General features: G+C 37.8%; 1 protein-coding gene across 1 annotated transcript in view; it reads right to left on the bottom strand.

Moving 5' to 3' along the window:
- LOC131040861 (uncharacterized) overlaps positions 1 to 12,828 on the bottom strand; it is a 72,353-nt gene extending 59,525 nt beyond the window's left edge. The window contains exon 1 of the mRNA XM_057973818.2: positions 12,350 to 12,828. Within this exon, the coding sequence (XP_057829801.2) occupies positions 12,350 to 12,601 (252 nt within the window). The 5' untranslated portion in view covers positions 12,602 to 12,828. The remainder of the gene's footprint in view (positions 1 to 12,349) is intronic.
- Positions 12,829 to 18,559: the final 5,731 nt, after the last annotated feature.

The raw sequence follows: 18,559 nt of genomic DNA, 5'->3' as shown, positions 1-18,559 counted from the left end.
TTAGTCACTCAACATTTTTGCAGTGTTTGCTTGATGGGTTCCTTGACTATGGTTACTCGTGGATTTGCTTGGCAAATTGGATCTGAAAGTAATCTAGTGTTTAAATCTTGAGATGTACATATTATCTTCTTGGTTATTTTACTTTGCAAATTACTAATGTGATGGTGAGTTTGCATGGTGCATTGATCGAAGATTTACAAGTTGTGCACTTGTGTGGTTGGGCCACACATTTGGTTGCAATCGGATGACTCACATGTGGACTATCTATATCCATAGGTATTTTTAGTGCTAATGTAGATTCAATTAGTTGCCCTTGGCTATGGTTATTTGTGCATTGGTATGTTGCATTGAGATGAGAGGATGGATGATTAGAGTACCTAGATAGTCGATTATGGAGACTTGCAGCATGTTGTTTATCACAATGTCATGGATAACTTGGTTACATTTTTCAGTGGGAGCATTTGACAATGATATCTTGGTGGTGGTTCTATTACCCTAGCTTGAAGATCTTGGTTCTACTTATTCTCTAGAGCTATTAGTATTGCAGTTGAGTGTGTGGACCATCTGTGATCTTCATTTAGAAGATGATTATCATGATGCCTAGAGAGCTCGTTATCACTATTTAGTGGGAGCTTTGGCAGTGAATCCGTCATCACTTGATAATGGGTGATCTTTTGCAATAGTTGCTGGTATCATGGAGCTCTTGGATCCTATTTGCTTCAATGAGAGTTCTTTGTCATTTTCAATTACATTGTCAAGAGATGGTTATCTTCATGTAAGTGGAGATGTTGACATCTTGGTTAGCCATAGAGGACTCTTGGAGTTTTTGATTGTGTTGTAAAGTTTATGACTTGTTAGTTTTGACAGGAGATCCTTGGTTGAGAGGATGGATTTAGTGTCATGCTATAGTGGACTCTTAATTGTGCATTAGAGTATTGGCATGGTATTGTTAGATCATGATGTCATGATGTATTCCTAATTTCGCAATTGGCACTTTGACAGTGATCTAGATGGTTCTCTTGCTATAGGGAACATTGTTCATGTGCTTGGGAGCTTCATGAGAATGTAGTGTTACATTTGGAGCTTAGCATGGATTGATCAGTTGCAAGTGCTCATGGATACTTGGAGACTTGAGTGAGGCATTTTATGAGACAACTCATCAGGGGTTCTAGCAGAAAGCCCAAGGAACCTTCACCCTCATATGGATGTGAGTTCATGATGGATATATAGAGGAGATTGTTCCAAGAGTGAGTCGTACTGACTTGGTATCCTAGAGGAACATTCTCATTCCCCACTCTTGGTCTACTACATGATGGATACATAGAAGAGATTGTTCCAAGAGTGAGTTCATTTATCAATCCATTCTACCTTTTTTTTTCTCTTTCCATTTTGAATTCGTACAAAAGAAGAGAAAAATTAAAGATAACTTCCTTTCTTCATTCTATAAATTTCCTTTTCTCAACTTCTCTCTCTTTTATCTACAAAATACAAAAGTTAAATAATTTTGTTTTTAGTTTGCTTTTTCAGCCTGCTTGCAATTTACAAATTATTCTCTTCATTTTTCCCTTTTTTTCTTGTTCTAAAATCCTTTTTTCAATTTGGTTCTCTTTTTTAATCTACAAAGTACAAACATTAAATAAATTGTTTGAATCATTTTTTTTATTTTTTCATTTGTAATTCCATTCCAATTTTTCCATTTTGAATTTATACAAAAGGAGAGAAACATTTTTTCCTTTTGCACCCTACTTGCAATTTACAAATCATTATAATGTTGGAATCAGTTGGAAAGAGCCCGTGTAAGATGAAAATTCATGGGAGAGGCTTAATCATCTAAAATTTCACCTTACACATATTCCTCACTAATGCCTTTTTTTGAACACCAGTGCCACCTGAATTTCTACAAAAGGTCTAGATTCAAGTAAAGCTCTTTACGGAAAAGCACCTTAAAACGAGGCAAAGATTAGAGATGACAACCAACTGTCAAAAAGATTCTTATAGATCTATAGTTCCTCCATCCCTTTCTAGTTCAAGCACTAATCTTGCACCTCTAATTTGTGAAATAATATTACATTATTAAATTCCTATATTATACGATGCATTTTTCTAGATCCAAAACATCGCTTGAGAGAACAGATTAGAATAGAGACAAACACTAAGAAAGGAGGAGTGCATTTAGAGATTTTTAATTATTTATTTATAATGGAGGATGAAAAAATCGGCAAAAAATCGGCAAAATTGCAATTTCTCGGGAGTTTTTCTGCAGCCGATTTAATCTTTCAAAAATTGCGAAAGATTTTTTGGTAAAAATCCCAATGTTTGAACAGAAAAAATCACAATAAAATCACACACAAATGAGCCAAAATTGCGAAAAAAAAAAGGTGATATCGTGTTTTATGAGACGCAACCCTAAAACGCGATTTCGTTTATTTTTTAACACCCGAAAACGATTTGGGCGATGTTCATATTTAATTTTTAATGCACCAAAAACGTTTTCGTTTTTTATAAGCACGACAGTCGACGGATTTAGTGGATTCGACATGATCATTTGCTATCGATGGGTGTTTTTGGATATTCAGAAATCAGAATCAAGTCTGATCAAAGGATGTTCTGGTTTTTTTCTTCCCTAGAACTCTCATATTTGGGTTTTTTTCTTTCAAAGATAAAGATTGAAAAAGAACCAAAAAAGAATGCATTGATGTTCGGTTTTCTTTATTCTATTGATTGAAATTGTGTCCGTGTTTGATGGGTTTTTGATAAAAATAAAGTAAATATATTATATTTAATTATTATTATATGAACAATAACTATCAAATTTAAATCAAGTATTATTTAAAAATTAATTAAATATATTATAATATAATAAAAATAAAGTAAATATATTATATTTAATTATTATTTATTAAATATATCATGATAGGTATATGATATGTATTTGACTCAAACTATGATTTATATATGATGGAAACCAGAAATATCTTATTATGTACTATAAATTTAGTGTATATGTGTTTTTTAACAATATTAAAAGAAAATTATATATTTTCAAATATTCGATAAATTTGCTGATTTATTGCCGATTTTTTCCTAATTTTTTGCCAAGTCCCGATTTTTTAAAAATTTTGGGCCAAAAGTTTTTTATCTTTGATTTATATCTCTTGAATCTTAAATTTAATGAATTCTCATATTTAGAATACTCTGTTTTGTTTTAAATCTCCGTATTAGCAAAACTCAACGGAAGCTATTGTTCTTGTTGGAGTAGGGTTCAAAACCTCTTATGATAAAGAAACAAAGGGCTCAATTTGAATTAAATAGTGCGTAGATGTGAAGGCCACTCTCAAAGAGAGATAAAATATGGTGGAAGAAGGGGTGCATAATTTGATATTGGACAAGTAGGAGAAACGTGATGCTAAATCTCCTTGTTTCTTCCTTGGATGGTACAATTTTTCTCAAATCAATCAATGCTTCAAGGAAAGTGAAGATTGCGATTTTTTCTCAAATCAATCAATGCTTCAATAGCAAAATTTTAGAGGAAGCTCAAGCCAACATGAATGGATCTAATATTGTGCAAATCATTACAAATAACGAGGCAGATTATGTTGTTGCAAGTAGTCTTCCCAAGGAGAAACACCTATTTATTCTCTAGCCTCTTTGTTTTATTCATTGCCTTGACCTTACATTGGAAGATCTTGACAAACTTTCATGACTAAAACAATTGTGGAATACTGTCAAAAAATTTGCCAATATATATACAATTATACTTTAGTTCTCGACTTCCAAAAAAGTACAAAAAAAAAAGAGTTGAGTGGTCTTCAGGTAACCTGATTTGAAATGAATTTTATCAAATTGCAATCTTTATTTTAACCAAAGGTTTCTCTAAAACACGTGTCACAAATCCCTTAAACTATCCCCCTTATGTTGTTAAAGGATAGAAGCTTACAATGGGCTATGTGTATGAGGGAATGGACAAGGAGGCCATTAAAGCAATCATGGTGAATTAATGATGAATATTGTCCAATATGGGAAATCACTAGTCAGCAATTGCACCATTAGTTTCATAAGTGTTTACATGTAGCTGATCTTTTCCTAAATCTAGCATTTCATTTCTACTTAAATTTCACAACAAATGAGAAGGTTTTCTGTGGGTTCTACACAATCATAGAGTGGATGGAAATAATTTCCCAACTTAAGAGCGAACATGTTCAAGATCAACATCATCAAACTTGAGCAGTGAGACCTCTACACATGATATATGTAAAACAACTTGAAGAACAACACAACCAGGTAAAAGTTAATTAAGGTCGTATTTAAAACTTCTACATTTCTTACATTAATATTGAACAATGAGATTGAATTCGTTTTCAATTTTTTCACATTTCAAATGCATGGTGGTGCAGCACTTAAGGATGTCCGCACAATTGGAGTATGTTTGTGTAACATACACTACAAACAGCACAATTAGATTGGTGTTGCAAAAGTTGAATGCCCTTGTCTATGTTCATTACAGATTTCACCTAAATTGCAAGCAAGTCCCAAGCTCTAATTTATCTCTCATTACATTAGACAAGATTGATCAACAATCAGATGGATCATTGAGGGTATAGACCTTGTCTTTACTGAGGCTGACCGCGCATGGATTGATGATGTTTGTCTTAAGCCAAAGGAGGAAGGAGAGAGAATGAGCAGATCCCTTGGATGCTGTGTTCAAACATAAATATCATGGTTGCAGAAGCATTACGGACCTGTTTAAGAAAAAAGTGCAAAACCCATCATAGAGATATTCACATTGGACCCAATAATACAAGATCCTTTCTACCACACTTCATGAATCCATGTTCTGATTTTTGTTTTCGATGTCATGGATATCATAATCCATGAGTTTTGCACACGAAGAAAACTTGAGGATATTTACATATTTAAAAGCCTTGTTTCCCTCAACACAAATCTACCTTTTCAGAAGAGTACATAGAAAAAAACTTCGATTCCTTAGAAAATATCTCTATATTTTGTTGTAATGTCCCCTTCCTAATTGCCCTAGAGTTTGCCCTAGAAACATCATTGCAACAAATTAGGGTTAGGGTTAAATCTTTACCAAGTAAAGTATCTCTTAAAATAATGTGAAAATATTGTGATCCTGCAATCATAACATAAGAAACACATATACACATATATAATATATATATCCATTATTAGGGTCCATAACACATGATATTCTATAATATCTATAACATCATTTCAAACACATTAGGGTGTGGGAGAAGAAGCATGATAGGTCCACCCAAACCATCCCACACTAATCCCAAGAGCGGAACTTTGGCCCTCTTGGCCCCGATGGCAAGCAACATGGACATCCACTTGGGGTATCCTACCTAGTGTGGTGCTTATACCTGCTTTCCCTATCCATGCTTTATCTCCTAAGATTAATAGCCATCAGTATAGAGTTGGAGAGGATATCCTAATGGAGGTTCCTCAATTGTCCTATCTAAGCCCAAGGGCAAAACTTTGGCCCTCTTGGCCCCGGTGGCAAGCAACATGTACATCCACTCAAGGTATCCTACCTAGATGGCAAATCCTCATGATTTCCCCCTTCCTTACACCTCCTTCCTTCCATACATGATGGAGGTTTACAAACAGATTTATTAATCAGAAATATGCAATTTATATCCAATCATACATATATGTATATAAGAAATAAATATTGACACTTAATGGATAAGTAAATATATACCGAAAGCACTATTATTCAAATTGTTAGATGCTGATTATAGCAGGTCTGAATCAGGTTAATGAGAATCTGATCCTGATTATATTTCTGCTGTTTACACGATTTCTAAGTCTGCTCATTGTTCACTGATTGCTGTACTTAATTCTTAGCCAATGATCCACAAGATGTATTATTGAATAATGATTGATGATGCTATTAGTCTAACTCGATGTTGTTTCAGTCTGATTATTGTTTGAGAACTAGGTCTGCTGGAAATGACTCCTTAGTGACTTCGATTATTCCTGAAGCTTCCCTTCTACCATCCCGTCCTATCATCATATGTAATGTCCTCACTTTGAAATATAATTTAATAATAAATAATAATATAGAAATTAAAATACAAAAGAATAAAAAATCAAAATATAATTAAATATAATCAAAATTTGATTAAAGGTTAATGATTGGTCAAACGGCATAAAATGATAAGATGACTCCCCCAAATATGAGGTATAAAAGCGAGAAGATAAGTAGAAAAACTCATTTGAAGGGAGGATAATTTGGGAATCAGAAGTGCAGATCTGATTGTGAAAGGTTGTGTCCCTTTCAAAGGGTAGAAATAAAGAACAGTTGCACTCTTTCAAAGGGTGCGAATGGTCAAAGGGTGTCTCTTACCAAAGGGCATACATGATGAAGAGGTGTGAGCTCTCCTTCACATTGAGAGATATAAAGGAAAGGAATCAAAAGCATCCAGGAACATCACCATCGATCAGTTCAGATCAGAACTGTCATTAAGTTACAGGCAGTAACATCCTTCTTCTTGGTGGTATGCATAGGGATGTGCTTAATATATGAAGCTTGATAATGTTCTTATGCAGAATTTAATAGTAATATTAATATAGAGTGTAATATGTATGACAGTCATACTTAATTTCATATACATTCATAGTACATGAAAGACTATTATATTCATGGCCCAATTAGTTAATAATTTCTATTGCCAGACTATTATATTCATGGCCCAATTAGTTAATAATTTCTATTGCCCCCCCCCCTTCCATAAGGAGAGGTGTGGTGTTGTTGGGGAGATACGGAGTAAACCCATCCCAAATCAGGTGAGCCACAAGGATGAATGGACTGGTGTTCCTGAAATCTGGGCTCCATTATGGAGGTGGTGTCATCATGCCCTAGACAAGTAAATCCCCATCCAGGGCTGGGAATTAGAAGGAAGTAAGACTTGGGCTTGAATATGGACAATATCAGTTGTACTATGAGCAAACATAGTTACTTGGTTTGTGTAATTACTGTAAAGGCAAAAATAATGATAGTGATGTATGTTATTCCTTGAGAATTGGCAGCCTCCTAGTAGGGGGCATTACATCATATACCTTTCTCTTATTGTTGAGAAGTCATGTCATTTTGGGTGGAACCTTTTCTTGAAAGATGGCGTCCCTTTCTAAATCTTAATCACCGCCTTCCCCTCGTAACTAATTCACTGTTTTAATGAATCATTCTGTTTAATCAGTCCTTAACATGTTGTTTTCCCATAACCACTTGCTGTTGTTGAGGAGCGAAATATGTGCACTCGATACCATTCAGACTTTCCCAATTTTATATTCATTTGCATTGGGATGCCCGGTCGAGGGCATGAAACTTGTTGTTTTTTTTTCAATTTATCGAGACTGGGTGCCAAGTCCAAGTCCAAAAACAGCCTCCCAAATCTGTGCCAAGTCCAAGTCTAGTAACTATGTGCCCACCACTCCATTATAATCATGCAGTCATGTTGACTGAGTTCATGAAAGTCTGTCTTGCTATGGGTTGTCAGGATAATCACTAGGCAGAACTTAAAGTCCATAAGCTGTGAATTGATGGCCATTGAAGGCCAGGTTGATACCTGGGCTCAGGTCTCTCATGGGAATGAACTGTGCTAATAATACTCAGAGATGTTTTGTAACAGTTTCAGAAGGACTTAGAAGATTTAAAACTGCAAGTAGGTAACCAAAAGAAGCAAATTGACAACCTTATTGTTCAGCAGAATCTTAATGCTTAATGTGGTCACCAGCATAAAAAGGATTTTGATCAGAATCAAGATGCAAATTTGCTTGATTTGAAAAATGGGTTGGAGAACTCAATCTTGCAGTTGTTTAATATCATATATAACAAAACTATGGCAAAACATAATAGAGCACAATATTTAAGATGCTATTAATTAACAGGATAATAATTACAAAGAGGTTTATCTTCTTATATAGAGATTAAAGGATGAAACCATCAAACAGACAAACATTAAATGACTCACTTAAAGCTAAAAAGGAAATCGAGAAAAATGGAAAGAAACCTTGCCACTAAGGTGACTTTATTACAACTGTAAGCCTGACTTTATTACAACTGTAAGCCTCATCTTCTAATAAATTAATATTATTCTAATAAAACGAGGGGTTCCCAGGAGGATGAGACTATGACAACTTTCAGGTCTTTCTTAATCATAAGATGCAGTTGCTGTCCGAAAGAAAAACCCCTGGATTATGATGAATGAATGAATAAGTTTTAATGACGTCCACGAGACCCAATGGCCTAAGGGACCCACAAGTTCACTTATCCCAGTTTCAGATTCTTTTCCATGCTGGATCTTTTCTTGTGAATCTTGATTAAGAGGTTTGCTGTTTTGTGAAGTCTTGACTCTTCAAAAAGCTCATTCAGAATATCTACTTTTAATTCATTCCCAAACTGGCTGCAAATGTCTTCATACGCTGTACACTCCATAAGGAAATGCCATTCTGTTTCTACTGTCTTTTTGCTGCAAAACAGGCATGCTTTTTCCTCCCACTCTTCTTTAGGCACCTTCCATCTACCAATTTCACATCTCAAATGGTGGGATCCAGTCCTTAATTGTGCAATTAGAATTTTGGCCTTGTTGTGAGACATGGACCAGCTAGGACTCGAACCTAGGACCTTCCATACGCTACTAGAGTGCTCTACCACTGAGATACTGGCCCCTCTTGGACCAGTCCATCGTCGGTCCAGGTGTGGCTTATTTCCAACACCAACACCCCCCCTTAAGCCACACCTCTCGTGTGCTTGGGGCTCTTAGCCTAGACCTGGCTCTGATACCATGTTGAGACATGGACCAGCTAGGACTCGAACCTAGGACCTTCCATACGTTGCTAAAGTGCTCTACCACTGAGCTACTGGCCCCTCTTGTACCAGTCCATCGTCGGTCCAGGTGTGGCTTATTTCCAACACCAACAGGCCTTACCGTTGATCACAGATCTCAAATATTCTTTTTCCTCATGTGCCCAATGTAGGGTTAAATTCTTTAATATAGTACGCTTTTTTCTTGCCTAGCTAGTTTATCCACATGGCCTTCCTAAATTTCTCTAAGACCCACTTTTTTATCTCCTCTTTGTTGTTGGGGCAGTCGTGCAAATTTATGTCCCACTTGTTCATCCACTTGTTATTTTGTTTCTTCCAAGTCTTTTTCCTACGACTTAAGTTTTCATCAACAATCAAGATGGGCCAACGGTGTTTATCCATACTTTCCACCTTTTTTAAGTAGCATAACAACCGAATGACCACCGAAACCTCAATTGGGTACATACCAACTTCAGTCAAAAGAATCTCATATGGTATTGCTGATTTGACTTTGAGGCTGCTAGTGATTAGATGCTTTTGTATTCTCTCTATTTGTCTCCATTTGAGGTTTGACATGCTATTCCCCCAAACTTCACACCCATAAAGGATAACCGGAACCACTAGTAAATCGAAAAGTGTTTTCTTAGTCTTCCAATCCCACAACTCCGCTTTCCTACATCTGTTTTGAAGAAGGTATAAAGCTCTCCAACCCCCTTGTATCCTTTTTGATCTACATGTTTCTCAGCTGAGCTTATTGTGGAAGTCAATTCCTAAGTGCTTATATTCAACCAATACCTGCAAGGGGCTGCCCTCAAATATAAAGTCTACCTGCTGCTGCCTCTTCTTCAAAGAAAAGATCATAACCTTGGTCTTGCTAGTGTTCACTTGCATCCCAACTTCCTGACAAAATAACTCAAGAGCCTTCAAGTGCTCTCTCAAACCTTGTGTAGATTTTGCAATAAGAATAGGATCATCAGCATATAAAAGCAATTTCACCACGTATCCTGCCAACTGGATACCTTCCCCATTTGTATTGTTTAACCAATTGGGTACATACCAACTTCAGCCAAAAGGATCTCATATGGTATTGTTGATTTGACTTTGAGGCTGCTAGTGATTAGATGCTTTTGTATTCTCTCTATTTGTCTCCATTTGAGGTTTGACATGCTATCCCCCCAAACTTCACACCCATAAAGGATAACCGAAACCACTAGTAAATCGAAAAGTGTTTTCTTAGTCTTCCAATCCCACAACTCCGCTTTCCTACATCTGTTTTGAGGAAGGTATAAAGCTCTCCAACCCCCTTGTATCCTTTTTGATCTACATGTTTCTCAGCTGAGCTTATTGTGGAAATCAATTCCTAATGCTTATATTCAACCAATACCTGCAAGGGGCTGCCCTCAAATATAAAGTCTACCTGTTGCTGCCTCTTCTTCAAAGAAAAGATCATAACCTTGGTCTTGCTAGTGTTCACTTGCATCCCAACTTTCTGACAAAATAACTCACGAACCTTCAAGTGCTCTCTCAAACCTTGTGTAGATTTTGCAAAAAGAATAAAATCATCGGCACATAAAAGCAATTTCACCACGTATCCTGCCAACTGAATACCTTCCCCATTTGTATTGTTTAACCACTCTTCAAGTTTATCAATATATAAGCCAAACAAAGTGGAAGATAAAGGACACCCTTGTTTCACCCCAATGTCGCTACCGAAACATTCAGACATTCCATCTTTAGTTCTGATTTTAGCTCTAACCTGCTCAAATTGTTTGTGAACAGCAGCCCTAAGTTCCTTTGGAACTCCAAGTTCTTCCATTCTACACCAAAGCTTGTCCCTAGGTACAGTATCAAAGGCTTTTTTGAAATCCATGAAGCAACAAAAGGCTTCTTCACCTTGATTGTCCCACACTTTTTCAATGAAGTGTCTAAGTGTAATGCAATGATCAATGGTGGAGTGTTTTGAGCAGAAACCAGCATGTCCTCTTGCCCTTTTTCCCTCTTTTTCTGCCCATTTACTGATCCTGCGTTCTATCATACTCCCAAAAAGTTTTCCAAAGAGGGAAAACTATCTAATATTGGCTGCCATCCAATTCGTATGATACTATCTAATGAAAATGGAAGCAGAATCCCTACGATGGCTCCTTCTCATGATGGTTATTTGATGTCTTTTTGCTGGTACTTTAGCTGTGACTGTTATCATTGATACTCTTATTCTGTTTTTTGTCTGTAGTAATGTTTTGTAGGCTGGTTTCTGGTTGTGCCTGTAGTTGACCTCTAGTTGACCAAATGTCTAAATGCCCCCACCTTCCTCTCCGGATGGATCAATTGGCTAAGCACGAAGTTCTCTCTCTCCAAATAAAGGTGTGAGCAATAGTAAGACCCTCCCACGTGTTGGGTCTGAAAGACATTTAGTTATTTTGCTAATTATCTTAAATCTTATTTAAGACTCTTTACCATAATGACTATCCACACGAGATAGGTAGTGGTCCCTTGCAGACTGCCCAGTTAATCCCAACGTTTAGATGGAGTTATGCTGGTAATAGTTAGGAGTCTGATAGATGCTGAACTAATATTAAAATCGTTAACAAATTTCAAGATACAGGTTTCAAATTTTTATCAAAATCCTGTTTACCAATTGTTGTGCCTGTCAAACAAAACGAACACTTCCTCCACCCTGCCTCTGTAGCGGCATGCCCTGGCCCTGGCATTGCCTTTATCTCCGCCATCGGCCCCGCATTTTGCTATAAGGATGAAACGACTCAACGAATACAAAATTCCTCTGCAAAATTAACCTACGAGCTGGAAACATTACCCTTAACTGAGCTTGACTGAATATTAACCAATTATTAAGAAATTTCACCTAGATTCCAGTAAGAATGCGTGTAATTTGAAATAGACCAAATACTAAGATGTTCTCTCTAAAAGAAACCTAAGAAGTCCCAAAGTTCAACAGATTTACAGTAATTCTGCACCATCTGACCCGCCAATCCACTTAACAAACAACTTCACTCTTTTTCAAAAGCCTGTTTACCAATTGTAGTGCCTGTAAAACAAAATGGACATTTCCTCCACCCTGCCGCAGCAGCGGCATGCCCTCGCCATTACCTCCGCCATCGGCCCCGCATTTTGCTATAAGAATGAAATGACTCAATGAACATAAAATTCCTCTGCAAAATAAACCTACGAGCTGTAAAGATTACCCTTAATTGAACTTTAAGGGTTAATTACCCAATTATTAAGAAATTCCACCTAAATTCCAGTAAGTATGCTTGAAATTTTGAAATAGACCAAATACTAAGATGTTCTCTCTAAAAGAAACCCAAGAAATCCCAAAGTTCAGCCTACTTACAGTAATCCTGCACCATCTGACCCGCCAATCCACTTAGCAAACAACGTCAATTTAAGACAAGCAAGCCGGGGGAGTTCATGGCGATGGATCGCTTGTGCACGAAAATTTTTACATACTAGCGAAACTTTTCCTTACGGTAACTAAAATAAATGAGAAGGTTAGGGTTGTACCTGTTTAAGGGTTTGAGGCTGGAAATGGTAAAAGAGGTCAGCGCCTATTTGAACGGGGGTCATGCCCGATTTGCTCGCGGCTTCTACTTCACAAGTGAAGTCATTGTCAAAAGAACGCCAGAGCAGATCATGTGTACGCCATTGCCATTCGATAACCACAACCGAAGAAGACGAGGAAGTCGAGGCCACGCTTGCATTTGCATTCGCATTTGGAAGTGAATTTGAATTGGATGAGGTAAAGTGAGACGCCATGAGCGAGTTGAGCTATTTTTGAATGGAACAAAATGCAGAACTGCTACTCCTGTACTTCTTACATGCCCACGTCTTCTACGACTAACAGTGCGGTTCTTGATGTGGAGCTTTAATTTACATCTGGACCGTACATCGTGTATTGTGTTCTTTTCTTGCGGAAGAAGCAATCGAGTACAACTATATATTGGTACTTCTTTCAAACTATCCTCTTCCCTGCCCGCTTGCCCCGTTTCTTCACCTCCCTCTTTCCACTCCCTCGTCCAAATGAATCGACTTTGAATTTTTTTTAAGACGCCAAATTAGGATAATTAATTTTTTTTTCAAATCATTTAAACTTACATGGATGGCAACATTTTTAGTTATGTCATGGTAGGATATTTATGCATTCATTATACTTTTAAATAGCTTAAATAGTTATTAGTCATTGTCTTTTCAATCAATCAATTTTTTAAAAAAATTAAATTCAATAAATTTTTCTCTTTTCAAAAGTTAATATGTAATTTATTTTTTTTAATTACATAAAATAAGATTTATTTGTTATCTAATTGATAATTTAAAAAAAAAATACATATTTTTTTTTATTTTATTAATTAAATTCAAGTACATCAATTAATGACACTATCAAAATGCAAATAAAAAATTCAATTCTCATCACTAAAATTAAATTCTATATAAAAATCAAATTTAATGTATTTATATAGTGGTAAAATTATTATTAGTCCCGCTTATCTATAGGCGGAGACTAATGTTTTTCGTTGCTCCTTTTTTTTCAATTAGTTTTGCTTTGGAAATTGTGTCAAATATTTATCTTATGGTTTAAACTATAGTTTGTTCTAATTTATTTATTAATATCAATTTCTCTGTCTATTTTCAGATTTTTCGATTGGTTGTATATTTTTCTCTGGGGTTTTTCTATTTTTTTTAAAAATAAAAAGAGAGAACCAATCAAAAGTGATAGGGAACAAATTTAAATAGTTTTCTAATATCTTATGAAAATCGCAAATTAAAAATATTTGACATATGCATTTATGAATCTGTTTCATTTTTAAGTTTTGTGTGTTGTTTCATGTGGGCCCACTTATAAATTTCATTCCATTTTCATTTTCATTGTTGTATAAAGCAGACATTGTAAAAAACAATTCATAGTCGTGCGACATGCATTTTATTTTTTCATGCTTTAAAAATGAATAAAAAAAATTAAATGTTTTTTTTTAACTTCAAGTATTTTAATGAAAATTAGGGTAGTCTTTAAAATCATTTAAAAGGAAAGAATGTTTGGGAAAAAATTGTTGGGTCTGATGGAGCATGTGCGAGCTTTGCTAGTCTGTGTTAGGGCATCCGAGCCCTAGCCCGTGGGGGTCCGTGTTTGGCTATGCATAGACGGGGGATCTGTTATGTGCTTCTATGATGTGGCGGTTTTGTTGTGGAGGTCGGTGGCTGGTGGTGGGGAGGACTGTTGTGAGGAGCTTGGTTTGAGTGCGGGTGCGAGGTGTGTAGGGCGGCTGGTGTTTGGCGACAACGGTGGGAGGAGCTCAAGGGGTGTGGAGGGCAGTGGCCTTTTTCTCCCTGTTCCAGAGTTTGGGAGGAGTGTGTGTCTTGGGTGGAGGGTTATGTGGGTAGGGTTTTGGGGTGTGGGTCTTCTTTGTGTCAGACCCTTCTCCTTTGTGATGTCAGCTGCGAGGGGAGAAGCCTCGTGGGACTCTCCCGATATGGATTTTTGAGGTACGTTGGGCGCGAAATCCCCATCCTAAGGTATCAAGACCTTCGCTAATGATCTTTTTGTTCCAGATTCAGAGTTTACTAGGGCAGGTTTGTCCAATGGCTCTCAAATTTTGAAGATTAATGGCTTCTTGAGAGATGCAAAGGGAGGCCAAAATTGATAATCCCGCCTGAGATGACTGCCGAAGATGTTCAATATTTCTCAAAGCACTCGTTATACTGTAAATTTTTGGGGATGAGGGTTTCTTTACAGTTTTTGGAGAATTGGGCTCAGAGGACTTGAGCACCGGAAGGGGAAATGGATGTTATGTTGTTGGCAAACAATTACTTCATGGTCACTTTTAATTGCATGGATGATCACAATAGGATCTTTGAGGGAGGTCCATATTTTTATAACCAAGTGGGGTTGTTCATCAAACCTTGGCATGTGAGATTTAACCCTTCGGAGGAGCTCTCGAATCGGGTCCCAGTGTGGATTCGATTACTTCGTTCGAATCTTCAACGCAAACCTTGGGGAGAAAGGTAATGATTTTTTCTCATATTTGTGTTGAAATTGATCTTAGTAAGCCTTTGCCTGATGCTATAGATATGTGTGTGGGCTCTTACTCTTGGGTCCAACAGCTTGATTATGAGACTTTACCTTTTCGGTGTCGTCTATGTCATGAGTATGGTCATTTGCGGCATAAGTGCCCTGGGTCTAAATCGTCTGAACTTAAACCTCAACAGTCATCCCATAACCTAGATGGGGCTGATAAAGGAAAAGCTTCCATGCCTGGTGGGGGTGTGGGTGCTGATGGTTTTGTCCCGGTTAAGACAAATAATAGGAATCAGGGTCAAAAGAGGTCTTTGCAAGAGAGTCGAGAGGAGAATACCTTTAACAGATTTGAAACCTTGGATGATCTTAGCCAACAGGAGGTGAATCCGAGGATGATTCCTTTGGATCATAGTGCAGCAAGGTTGATTCCTGATAGTGTGAACTTGGTTACTACCCAGGGTCTGCAGGCGGGTGTGAGTCATCATATGGTGATGGATCAGTGGCTTAGATGGGACCTATTTCTAGTGTTGAAGTGAAGTTAGCTGGTGGGGATTTTTCTCCTGCAGCACGGAAATTGGACTATGCTGGGGCTAAAAGTAATAAGATCTCTTTGCATTGGGTCTTCTTCAGAAAGATATAAAAAAAGGTGCAACGAAGAAGATTTCGAAGGTTGGCAGAAAGAAGGACTTGGATAAGATCAAATTGATGGGGGAGAATTTGGTTGAGTCGGGGTCAGTTAAGATTCTGGATTCTCATTTTTCTAATCCCCTGAAATGTTTGTGTTATCATGGAATATGAGGGGCTTGAACAGTGGCCCTAAACAAAAAGTCGTTCGGGAGTTTAAGGAGTCATTCTTCTAATGTCATTTTCTTGCAGGAAACTAAATTATTTGTGGAAAGTATGCTAGGTCGGGTGACAAAAATATGGGGGAGAGGCAAATGTCAGTGTATTGGGACATTTGGGTCCTCTGGAGGTGTGGCTTGTCTTTGGAACCCCTTGAGGATTCATCCTATAACGTGGGTTTCTTCTAGATCATCTTTATCTAGGGTTGCCTCTAGTCTTGAGACAGGGGAATATATCTTGTTTACTAACATTTATGCCCCCACTGATCTTTAGGGTAAGCAGAATTTGTGGTCTCATATTACTTTTATGCGTGGGTTTTTTCATTTTCATCTGTGGATTATGGCGAGTGATTTCAATGCCATCTCAGAGTTGAGTGAGAAGAAGGGTGGTGTTATGTGGTTGGAGACTTCTTCCTTCCTTCTTTGGGATAGTATATCCACCTTGAATCTTGTTGACATCAAGCCTGGTAATGGTCTGTTCACTTGGAACAACAGGAGGGTAGGGGAGTGATGGATTGCGGAGAGGCTGGATCGCTTTTTGGTTTCTAGTTTTCAGGTTGGTGGGAGGTGGTCCACATGCTCTAAGATTTTAGATTGGAGAGGTTCGGATCACTGGCCCATCAAATTGGTATATTCTTATGCTTGGGTCGCTTGCATTCCTTCATTCAAATTCCAGCTTATGTGGTTGCGAGATCCTTCTTTGCAGGATCATGTTGTGGAATGCTGGAAGAAAGGGAGGCCAGCCTTTGGCACTGCTATGTACACTTTTGCCAAGCAACTGCAATTTGTTAAGTTTCAGCTTAAATGGTGGAATCGTCAGTGTTTCGGTAATATTTTTCATGCTAAGACAGGTGATCAATTAGAGTTGAATGGCATTACCAGAGAAATAAGAGAGCATGGATTGTCAGAAGCCTTGCTTAGGGAGGAAGACAAGGTAATCAAGGTTTTAAAGGAGTGGGAGCTTAGGGAGGAAATCTACTGGAAATAAAGAGCTCGTATTGATTGGCTTCAAGCAAAGGACAAGAATAATGTGTTCTTTTTCAACTCAGTGAAAGAAAGAAGACATGGTAATTCCATCCCTATTCTGGTTAATGATAGAGGTGAGCAGTGTTTATCTTTGCAGGAGATTTCTCGGGAGGCTATGCAGTATTTCCGATCCCTTTTTAGTGAGGATTCTAAGGGGGAATCGGAAGAGGAGAATCTGGTTCTTGCTTGTATTCCTTCTCTGGTTACTAGGGAGATGAAAGAGCAGCTTATGGGTCCTATTTTGTTGGAAGAACTTGAGAAGATTGTTTTTCACATGAAGAAGTGGAAATCTCTTGGACCAGATGGGTTTCCGATTGAGTTTTATCAAGAATTATGGGATACTATCAAGTTGGACTTATTGGAATTGGTCCAAGAGTCCCAAAGGAATAAGCAAATGCTTCGGGCTTTGAATGCGACTTTCATTGCACTCATCCCCAAGTGTGATGGGGTTGACTGGTTAGGCTAGTTTCGTCCTATTTCTCTCAGTAATGTGCTTTATAAGATTATTTCTAAGTTTATAGCGGAAAGGTTGAAGAATTGGCTTGGGGGTATCATCTCTGAGGCGCATAGTAGGTTTGTGAAGGGTTGTCAAATCTTGGATGGAGTGGTCATTGCTACTAAGACCATTTATTCTATGGCAGCTTCCAAGGAAAAGGCTATGTTTATCAAGCTGGACATGGAAAAGGCTTATGATAGAGTATGTTGGTCCTTTCTCCAGAAGATTCTTAGGGCTTTTGGTTTTGTTGATGAATGGATCCAATGGGTAATTAGTTGTGTTCCATCTACCTCATTCTTTGTGCTAATTAATAGAGATCATACTGAGTTGTTTGGTGCGTCTAGGGGTCTTCGTCAAGGGGACCCTCTTTCCCCGTACTTATTCATTCTTTTGGCTAAGGGTCTGGGGAGATTAAGTATAATGTGAGACTAGGTATTATTCATGGTTGGAGTTGGGGTAATGACATACCCCCTCGGTCCCATTTGCAGTTTGTGGATGATATGACCCTGATGGGACTTGCTAGGATCAAAGAAGCTATAAATCTGCGTAAATTCTTAGATGTCTATCTTGCTGCGTAAATTCTTGGATCTCTTCTTCAACACACCTGGAACTATTCAGATGAGGATTGCTCATATCTTGAGATTCCAGGTCGGTTCTCTTCCCTTGACTTACCTGGGTATTCCTATCTCTGTTGGTAATCCTCCCAGGGACTCTTGGTAGGGTATTATGGACAAATTTCGCATGAAGGTTGAACATTGGACACACTGATGGTTATCCTTTGTTGGGCGGGTTCAACTGATCCAGTCGGTGGTTCATGCTCTTTTGATTTATAGGTGTATGTTCCAAGTGGCCCCAAAGTGGTTTGTGAAGGAATTGGATTGTTTGGCAAGGCAATTCTTATGGGCAAGCAACATGTCCTCCTATAAGTGGAGTCTTGTCAATTGGGACTTGGTGTGCAACCCAAAGCAGTTGGGTGGGCTTGGTTTAAGGTAGTCTTCCTTATTTAGGGAGGCTTTGGCGGCAAAATTGTACTGGAGGTGGTGTGTTGAATAGGATCAAGGCTAGGCTAGGATTTTATCCTACAAGTATATGTAGAGGATCTTGAAGGAGGAAATCCCAAGATATCCTCTTGCAGGAAAAGGCTCTACGATTTGGAGTACTCTCAAGAAAGGGGCTGCACTAATAAAAGAAGGACTTTTTTGGATCTATAAGAGGGGGGAAGATGTGCTTTTTTGGTTTGATTCTTGGGATGGCTATCCCCCCATTATTGATCAGTTTCCTAATTTAGTGAATCTTTGCCAGAGGTTCCTGGAGTCAGGGTGGTCTAGTGTGAGTGACTT

The sequence above is a fragment of the Cryptomeria japonica genome, chromosome 10 (assembly GCF_030272615.1).
Source record: "Cryptomeria japonica chromosome 10, Sugi_1.0, whole genome shotgun sequence".
Lineage (NCBI taxonomy): Eukaryota > Viridiplantae > Streptophyta > Pinopsida > Cupressales > Cupressaceae > Cryptomeria > Cryptomeria japonica.
This window is presented reverse-complemented; position numbering and strand designations above follow the sequence as displayed.